General features: G+C 39.2%; 2 protein-coding genes and 1 long non-coding RNA gene across 4 annotated transcripts in view; 2 read left to right on the plus strand and 1 right to left on the minus strand.

Moving 5' to 3' along the window:
• LOC107699479 (NF-kappa-B inhibitor delta-like) overlaps window positions 1-1,194 on the minus strand; it is a 10,927-nt gene extending 9,733 nt beyond the window's left edge. The window contains exon 1 of the mRNA XM_016500732.1: window positions 1,125-1,194. Within this exon, the coding sequence (XP_016356218.1) occupies window positions 1,125-1,140 (16 nt within the window). The 5' untranslated portion in view covers window positions 1,141-1,194. The remainder of the gene's footprint in view (window positions 1-1,124) is intronic.
• Window positions 1,195-3,523: 2,329 nt separating this feature from the next.
• On the plus strand, window positions 3,524-7,618 carry LOC107699526 (zinc finger protein 696-like). 2 transcript variants are annotated; one of them, XM_016500815.1, is made up of 3 exons: window positions 3,524-3,735; window positions 4,204-4,441; window positions 5,258-7,618. In XM_016500815.1, exons 1-3 carry the CDS (start codon window positions 3,715-3,717, stop codon window positions 6,637-6,639), a joined length of 1,641 nt encoding a protein of 546 aa, XP_016356301.1. In that variant the 5' UTR covers window positions 3,524-3,714; the 3' UTR covers window positions 6,640-7,618. The 2 variants fall into 2 exon arrangements, with proteins under 2 accessions (XP_016356301.1, XP_016356302.1); XM_016500816.1 differs by lacking the exon at window positions 3,524-3,735 and adding an exon at window positions 3,754-3,904.
• A 163-nt stretch (window positions 7,619-7,781) lies between these two features.
• On the plus strand, window positions 7,782-8,322 carry LOC107699528 (uncharacterized). The gene is made up of 2 exons (XR_001635466.1): window positions 7,782-7,863; window positions 8,195-8,322. It is a non-coding gene; the product is annotated as an uncharacterized LOC107699528 (long non-coding RNA).
• The last annotated feature ends 916 nt before the right edge of the window (window positions 8,323-9,238 follow it).

Raw genomic sequence — 9,238 nt, forward strand, 5'->3', positions numbered from 1 at the left:
TTCAAATTGTATTTTAATTAAAAGTAAAATGAAATGAAAAAAGTTAAATCAACGCTTGAGAGACGTTGAAAATGTGTTACAACAATCCCCAAACGTTATTGATGAAGAGAAACACCTGATAGCCTAGTCATATTCTTCAAGGCTATCTAATAACAATGCTTCTACTATCACTCGCAACAGGTTTAAAGGTCACATGACACTAGTTTACGCAAGATTGATTTTCATGCTTAAAATGTCCGAAAGAGTGGGCTTTAGCGGTTGGGATACCCTCGCACCCCTGTCTTGTAATTTCAAAGACGGAAATCCCTGGCCAGTGAGTCAGGCGCGTGGGTGTAACGCGGGGATTCCGTGGCTCTCGCTCAGCAATCTGACTATAGATACATGCAGAGAACCTATTAACTCAAGAAAACAAAACTTAGGTTGGACTTTATTCCTAGACACTTGGCATATTCCACATGACATTTAGGCTACCAGTATTAGAAAGGCGTGCTTTAAATTTGACTGGTATATTTTCTTTAGGCTAGGCCCTACCATTTTCACAAGCTTTTCTCTGTAAAAATGAGACCCACACCCAATAAAAACGGGAAATGAAAGTCGAACAGGGAGGAGTAATTTATCAAGGGGTTTGTCCAAATAGCTGTAAAAAATGAAGTGACAGTAGCTACTCTATGTTGTTGGGGGATCCTTTATTCAAATTAGTTAGCCTAAATCTATTTTAAACGGTCATACATCACTGGACTGACGTCATGTAAACAGCAAAAGATATGCCATATGTTGTTTCCAGCAAAATTATTGTATTTAATAGCCTTTGTGTATTTAGTTAAATTAGCCTACTTATTAAACGCTTATGTCAATTTATTATAGAGGTCCTAATACAACCCGAACACTGGCACTTGTCTCTCGTCTTACACTCACACACACTAAAGATACAAAAGCTGTCATTGGGTCGGCATCTTTAAAAAAAATGAAAGCCTGAAAGGGTACTGGTGACAGCTTTTGTACTTTTTTTCCTGAAGCATTTGGCTATTTTTCTTTTTTACTCCACCATTTCATAAAGCCAACTTATATTCCCCATCACTTTGTGCTGTAAAAATTCTGTCAATAAACAAAAAGGTCTTACTTACATTTCTGAAAGTGCATGTCAGAATCCCTTTTGCTGTCTTTAATTCTCGGCTCCCACGCCAGGTGAAATGAATGATGCCAGACGCAGAGCAGCCTCTGATAAATGTCAACTCCTCCAGTCACTGCCTGTTATTAACTGATTCCGACACGTTCCACTATGTATACAGAGAGCACGTTGTATTCTGCCAGCCCATTTTTTTGCAGCTCCACCCACTGCTGATGACGAGCTGTCAAACACATTGGAGGAAGGTTGGTCGGTTTGCTTCTGACAGCAGCAGTAAGGGTTTCTCTCTCTCTCTCTCTCTCTCTCTCTCTCTCTCTCTCTCTCTCTCTCTCTATTTTGCATATCTGGTCAGTGACAAATAAGGATGTCTGAGATGATAACAAGAAGAAATATTGTAGAAATTTTAGTTTAAAACGCATTTGTTTTTGTAATTGTCATCTTTGTTTCATGTTTTTGGTTTGATTTCATACATTTTTGAGAAACATTTCTTGTACTAAAATATTTTCCAAGTACCTTTAATATATACAACCTAATAAAGATTAGGTGTTAGTTATAACTTTAAATCTTATAATATATTAAATATAGGCTTATAGAATTAGAAAATAACCTCATAATTTCAACCTCACCATAAAAAAGTGTATTTAAGTAATCGCTGTTGATTTCATCACTGTAGGAAATATATTTAATATAATAATTAATATTAATAAAATATAGACAGTGCTTCTGTGTAGTTAGTTTTTTTCTGTGTAGTTGATGACTACCCCCCCCACAAAAACTTTGATCTGCTAATTTGCCTCAGAGATGTTAACCATTATGTCCATTTCCTCCATTCTCACCATGACACCAAAAATGTCTTCTGTTTCTTCTTGCTCCTCCTCCACCAACTCAATCTCCACCCACTCATCCTCTCGCAGCTGCAAAAAAGTGGAGAACTTTAAATGCCTAAGCTCGACTGCTGTTCACTTTGTAGTGGTCTTACAGTTATTTGGTGTGTAATGAGAAAAGCACTCTTTAAATAAACATGATGATAAGCATGATAAGTCCACACTTAGTACATTTTGAAGTAGTACTTTAAAAATCTGATCTGAGATGTCTGAGATGTGCATTACATGCGGCATTGCCACTCCATACTTGTTTGTTCATGTAGTAACATACTTTTGACTAACCTCAGTGTGAACCAGCTAGCTGTAGATCTTCAAGAGCAAGATTTAGAGCCCCTCCATTATGGGTCCTTAAAAATGTAAACAACATAAGGCGGGTATTACAGCTCAGTTTTTTACATTCTAAAAGGGGAGTGGAATTCAAGTAGTCTATAATTAGACTGAGGCAGTGTCTCCTGGTTTGTGAACAGAACTTCTGTCTTCATGGCTCCATCTAGTGGCCAAAAATATTACATACATGTATACATGCAGTGTTGAGGTAAATTCATGTGCTCCATAATGTGGCATAAACAACATTTCATTGCATCATTACATCATCTACAAATTAAAAACAACATCAACAACAAATGAGATTTTATAATTTTATAAAAATATATTATATAAATAAATAAACCAAGCTGAGATCAACCCTATGGATTCACTGTTGGATATTTATGTATTCATACAGAAAGTCTGACAAGTCTTTTCAGTAAATATGTGAATTTAAAGTAATGATGTTCTAATTCAGTGTTTTAACTGATCATATCACATGCTCAACAGAAACACAGATACTGTAGAATAGGCAGATAAACATGAACATCATATTCTTGTTCATGACCACATACATATGCTAGACACAATATTCATTAGGCTACCTTCTTTATAGATTTCCTAGTAACCTAGACTTTATAGATTTCCAGAGAGCAGTTAGAACCCAGATTCAGCCTCAAATGTAGCTCTTGTCCTTTGTTTGTTTCGTTCTTTCGTTCTCTTTCTTTCTTTCTTTCTTTCTTTCTTTCTATCTAATGTTTTGAATGTAATAAAGGGGCATCTATCACTATAGATTAATTCCTATATACAAACTACTATAGTGATTATATAATGACTAAGTCACTCAATGAATTGCATCATAATTCAGTCTATTACAATTGTTACGTCATAATTTACTGGCAAAGTTTAGCAGCCATGACAGTAATAGTCAGACAGAAACATGACAATAGAAATACGTCAGAGGTGTCAGTCTGTCACCTCTGTACCATTTGTGAGTGTGACACTCACAAATGGAAATATTCTATATCTGGAAATATTTTGTCTAGTTTTTTTGGACAGTTCTGTTCTACACACAGAGACATACACGCACGCACACACACACATATGGTAGACGGTTGTTATGGTACATCCCTGTAAGGTACAGAATTTGGGTATAAAGAAATTAGGAATGCAGTCACATGATTCATATCCCGGAAATACACTGCTGTCGATGGGGGGAAATGGCGTTATGAGCAGCTCCAGACTTTAAGAGAAGTGGGGCAGTAACGTTAGCGTCAAGAGACAACAATCACTAACCCGCGGTTCTCGGCTTACCAAATGAAAGAAACGCCCAACCTTACATTAATCATAAATGTGTATTAATACAGTTGCACACTCGATTATGTAAGGGCGCTCCAGATGGACAAAGACAGACTCGCAGTGAGTACATGCCAAAATAAACACGAGGAAGTAGCCTTAAAAGGGGCGTGTAATGTGTTTCATGGCTTGAAGAAATAAAGGCGACAAAAATGCAGACGGAAGCATTTTATTGGCGTACCTGTATTTAACAGCACAGCGATGCGGATCGATGGAAATGTTTTGTTATTTAGTAAGATGTATCGCTTGATGTCGTACGCTTGCTTGTATCGCATCTTGTTACGCGTACCTAAAGGTGTCATTTTCTCATGATGCGATTTATTCTATGACCTCCGTTATCCTATCGCTTTAAGGCTATTTATTTACTTTAATATTTAACAAATATTAAAGAAATAATTTAACAAAATGTGCATATGCAGCAATGTGACATTGATATATTTAAACATGATATGATATATTATCTTAAATAAAATTATATTACAGTATTTACAACTAATTTTATTTATTTAATACGAATATTATTTAATGCAGGCTGGTCCATGCTCATGGCTGGATATGCATAATTTTATTGGTGACCTTATGGCTGCAAATGCTTCAGTCACTGGTCATCCACTGAGAGACCAACATACTGAGGAGACACAGAGTTCTGCTTGGCCCACAGTCTCTCATCCTCCCCAGTCTACCCCATCCAGACAGAGCCAGGTGAAAAGTGCTGTTCGGTTTGGTTTGCAGGAAAGGGAAAGGGAACCCAGAGGTCATGAAAGCCATGGTGAGTAAATATTACAATAGACTGTAAGGGTACTGTGCCGCTGTGTTATAAATACACTTTCTCATGCAAAAGGATTGGGAAACATGCATAATTTATTGATTCAAAGGTTGTAACAGCTCCAATTCTTTTAGTACTTCAGAGGCATTTACTTATTGCATTAACTGGCCTCAGCAGCATGTTGCTAAATGAGGAGATCATTTTAGATTTCAACAGAGATACAGCAAATAAAAATACATTTAATACATATTAAAATACATTAATAAATTAGTCTTGCTGCAAAAGTTGAGTTCACAGGCTTTCTACTGCAGATCAGACACTCTATATGCAATCTAGTCATGTGTCCTATAACTATATATTAAGGAAGAGATCATAATAATTGGAGTCATCAGGTCATTATCACAAATTAAACCCAGACAGGGTGATTAGAACCTGAGTATTTTATACGAAACATAGGTTTTAAGGAAATAGATAAGCAGTCAGTTATACAGTAATAACAGTCATTATTTAGAAATATTTGATAGCTGAACCTAGCTAAATAGAATAGAAGTATTCCAGAGAGCCATACAATAAATAAAAATACTAAAATGATTTTAATAATAATTTTCATCTATTTTTATAAAATGCCACTTAATGTGCCAAAGCTCATAATATGTATCTTTAACTACTTCTTGAACCAGTGCAGATATTGAAGTACATGTTCGTCTGAATAACAACCGGTTCTCGGTTTCCAACCCTGCCAGGAAATAGTTTAATATTAAGTTTTATCATGTTTATCCATCTTATACTCACTGCCTCATTGATTTATATCTTTTGTAGTTCAGCATCGTGCCTGCACATGTCCTGGCTGCCCTCTTTCCTCATCTCCTTCTAGTTCCTCAGTCCACACCTTAAAACCCAGAACCAGCCCGGCCTCCCAGATCCAACCACCTTCATCCCCACAATCCACCCCACCGCAGCAGACTAAAGAGCCCAGTGCTGCCCCTGTCGGCCTAGGCTTGTGTCTAGGTTTGGGACTCTCTCTGGAAGAGGAAAACACCGAGCCCAGCAGCACATCTGGTCACCCCCAACAAGAGGACAAAGGCACTAGCACCCACAGCCCAATCCCTCAGGCAAATCCCGAGTCCCCACCAGTTCAGGCCTTTCCGTGTCTATGCTGCCACCGTGGGTTTCAAACCTGTAGCCAACTTCTAAGCCAACAAAAGGACTCAGAGGCACACATTGCCCATCACCACTATCATCACCACCACCATCACTGCCCGCTCACCACCTGCACGTCATGTACGCTCCCGTCGTTCCCTTGCCTATCCTGCCAGCGCACCTTCCCCACCTGTGCCCAGCTCCTTCGCCATCAGCAGGGCCACGCGCAACAGGAAGGGTTGCAGCAGCACCCATGCATGCACTGCAATGCCTCTTTCCTCCGGCCATCGCAACTGCTGCAGCACCAGCGAACCCAGCATGCGTCCAAAACCGGTGGCTTCCTGTGCGCCGAGTGCGGCCGTGCATTCAACTCGCACAGCAATCTGCGCATCCACCTCAACGTACACACAGGTGCCCGTCCATACAGCTGCTCCGACTGCGGCAAGAGCTTTAGCCAGTCTGGGGCGCTGAAGATTCACCGCCGAATTCACACCGGAGAAAGACCGTACACCTGCACTTATTGCGGACGGGGTTTTCCTCACTTAGCTGGGGTGAGAGCGCATCAGCGAATTCACACGGGGGAGAAACCGTACCACTGCGGTCAGTGTGGGAAGTGCTTTACTCAGTCCGGGGCTCTGAAGATCCACACTCGCATCCACACTGGTGAGAGGCCTTTCGTGTGTGGCCTCTGTGGGAAGAGCTTTTCAAACCGTTCCGGTATTCGCTTTCATCACCGCATGGTTCACGGGATCGTGACAGAGCCCAACTCTGTGGGAAGGCCTAGCCTGGCTGCCTCTGCGTCGTCCTCAGTTTCAGACTTCCAGAGAATTCAAGCCTCCGGTCTCAACCAGATCCATTTCCCGGAAATGGAAGAGAGGAGTACGCCCAGTAAAGAGCAGTTAAGAGGGGATGGGGACAAAGATGCCCTTCCGTATGCCTGCGAGGACTGCAGTCAGCGTTTTCCAGACGCTCCGTCTAGAAACAGACACCAGACATTGCAACACTACTCTAAGGAAGAGAGAGAAAAGGAAGAGAGCAGCTCTGACAAAACTATAGTTTAGACAAAAACAACAAACATTTCTGACTCCATGTATTTCAAAAGATAAAAGCAGCTTTAATATGTAATGTATCAAGGCAGATGTTGAGCCCCTTTGAAGCTTGCTGATATTATCACACTGTTAAGTCATGACGTAAGAAATATCGTTTGTGTCCAAGATGCTATACATTTCAAATGAGAATGCTATCTCATTTATATCACACATTTAAGCTAAACTTGCAGTGTACACTACAGTCTCCAGGCTCGTGGTGTCCTGGACACCAGTATTTTAATGATTTATAAAGAATTAATCACTGTCTAGCCATCTGAGATTTCGGTATAGAGATAAAGGTTAGGATCATGATTTATTTGTTAGTATTACAGCACACTATGAGTGTACTGAATATTACCACCATTTGTTGTTTGCTTTGGCATATGATAGAGCGTTTGGACCCGGAAATGGTGGCGTGTGGCGTCAGACCTAACATTCTTGTTTTGGTCATGTAAGATTCTTTTGCCTGTGATTTGTGCCTCTAAAAAAAGCAAAGTTGTGACAACCTGTATTGTGAAACTGCACCTTAAACTTTAAATAAGTAGCTTTACCTATCAGTATTAAGGTATTTGTGCATATTCGTTAGCAAACCTGCACTAGTTTTTCCACCCTCGAGCCAGAGGTTACCAGAGAGCAAAGAAGAAGGCTCGGTTTACAAAGCTCATGGGTCTCCTTGTCACCAAAGCCGTTCTACCAGCATGATTCTCCTGGCCTGAGGACGGTTAGCTAGAAGTGCCGATAAATTCAAAACTGGAATGGTTTGTATTTGTACTTTTTACTTAATGCGACTCGTACCACAACTGGTATTGCTTACAACCATGCAGCCTGATAGTGGAAAAGTGCTTTATTTACATTTTAGCACTTTGTACGTAAGTATGTGAAAGTATTTTGCAGGCTTGCAAGTAGTTTTTTTTAAGCTTTTAAGTTTTTTTTTTAACCATATAGAGCAGTGGTTTTCAAACCTCTCCATGAAGTACCCCCAGCATTGCACATTTTGTGTGTCTCCCTATATCTGGCACATCCACTTCAGGTCTTGCAGTCTCCACTAATGAGCTGATGAGTTGAATCAGGTGTGATAGATGAGGGAGACATACAAAATGTGTAGGGCTGGGGTACTCCAGGACAGATTTGAGAACCACTGCTACAGAGGATAAGTGGTTTGGAGAATGGATGAATGGTTGTGATTGCTTTCTTAGGGTAAATGCAAGGTTTTAAGCCTGAAATTGACAGAGCACAGTTTTCTGCTGAAGTAGCAGTGCCTTTCTTAATGGGAATCTTGAAAAGCACATGCAAAATAAGACAAAAACTGTAGATTCTGGCTTTAAAATGTAGAAATCAAATATGATCATTAAGATTATTTGTCACACATGCGAGTGTGGTTGTAGAATTAATGCAGTTTTAAATTAAACAACACTCTTACTGTATTTAAAGTCAATTCAGCTTGTTGTGTGGGTATAAATACTATGACATTATTAGCATATTTGATGTACCTGCCAGGTGTTGCTTACTGTATGTGTGGCCTCTGCAGGGACTGACAGTACACAAGACTGCATGGAGTTAGGGGCTGCCATTTTTACAACTGGCCAAAGGTTTGTTGTTAAAGATATCTGTAAGTACCTCTGTATTATTACTTGGAATTAAAGTTTGGCAAAACTGTCAGGGGAAATGAATTGTCCATTATTTTTGTGTCCATTTTGTATTTTTACCATTACACTGTTGATATGTGAACCCTTCTTATGTGGTATTGCAAATGTTGGCCAGTTATAGCAGTCAATGATCTCTCAACCCAGAGCATTAGATACTTTTTGTACATCTGTCAGTTTAGCTCATGTCTACAATATATGTCTATTGTGTACACATGTATCAACAGAAATACATGTTGATGTACCTTATTTGAAGTTTACATTTTAAGAGTTTAAAACGTTCAACTTTGTGATGGTATAGTGAAATAAGTTTGGTTTAATGATGTATTGTGTTTTGTTGATTAATTTTGTAATTTTGTAACTGTAACATTTGTCATACATTTCAGACCAGAATCCTTGAACCATGTCTTGGGGTTACATATTCTCAATATGAGACATGACGCTTTGTCTACAACAAACAAACAAGTAGCCTCCTACGATATTTTTCAAAACTACAGCTAGCGGCGTGCACTTCCTGAAGAATTCACCTTTGCTGAGTCACCTACAGTCACCTGTGACTGTCTAAAATTACTGTAAGGTCAATGAACTTTAGACTAGGGAATTTCCACTGCTCCCTAGCTACTATTCTGCCCTCTTCAAATTTCCAAGGCTATGCATTATTTAATGGCCTACTACTAAGTACATTCTAACCTGCATGTTTATTATTTCTCTTCCCTCCAGTGACCTGGGTCAAGGTTTTTTTGGTTTTTTTTGGCTGGCTGGTAAGAGAAGATAATATTCTCTCCAGATCTATTTACACGCATGTAAAGTGTTTCTTAAAAAAATGTATTAGCCTAACATGACCTTTTGCTGTTTAAAATAATTCCAAAGAACTTTTGCGCTGGGTTGCATATATATATATATATATATATATATATATATATATATAT

This window comes from Sinocyclocheilus anshuiensis, unplaced genomic scaffold (genome assembly GCF_001515605.1).
Source record: "Sinocyclocheilus anshuiensis isolate Anshui unplaced genomic scaffold, SAMN03320099.WGS_v1.1 scaffold670, whole genome shotgun sequence".
Lineage (NCBI taxonomy): Eukaryota > Metazoa > Chordata > Actinopteri > Cypriniformes > Cyprinidae > Sinocyclocheilus > Sinocyclocheilus anshuiensis.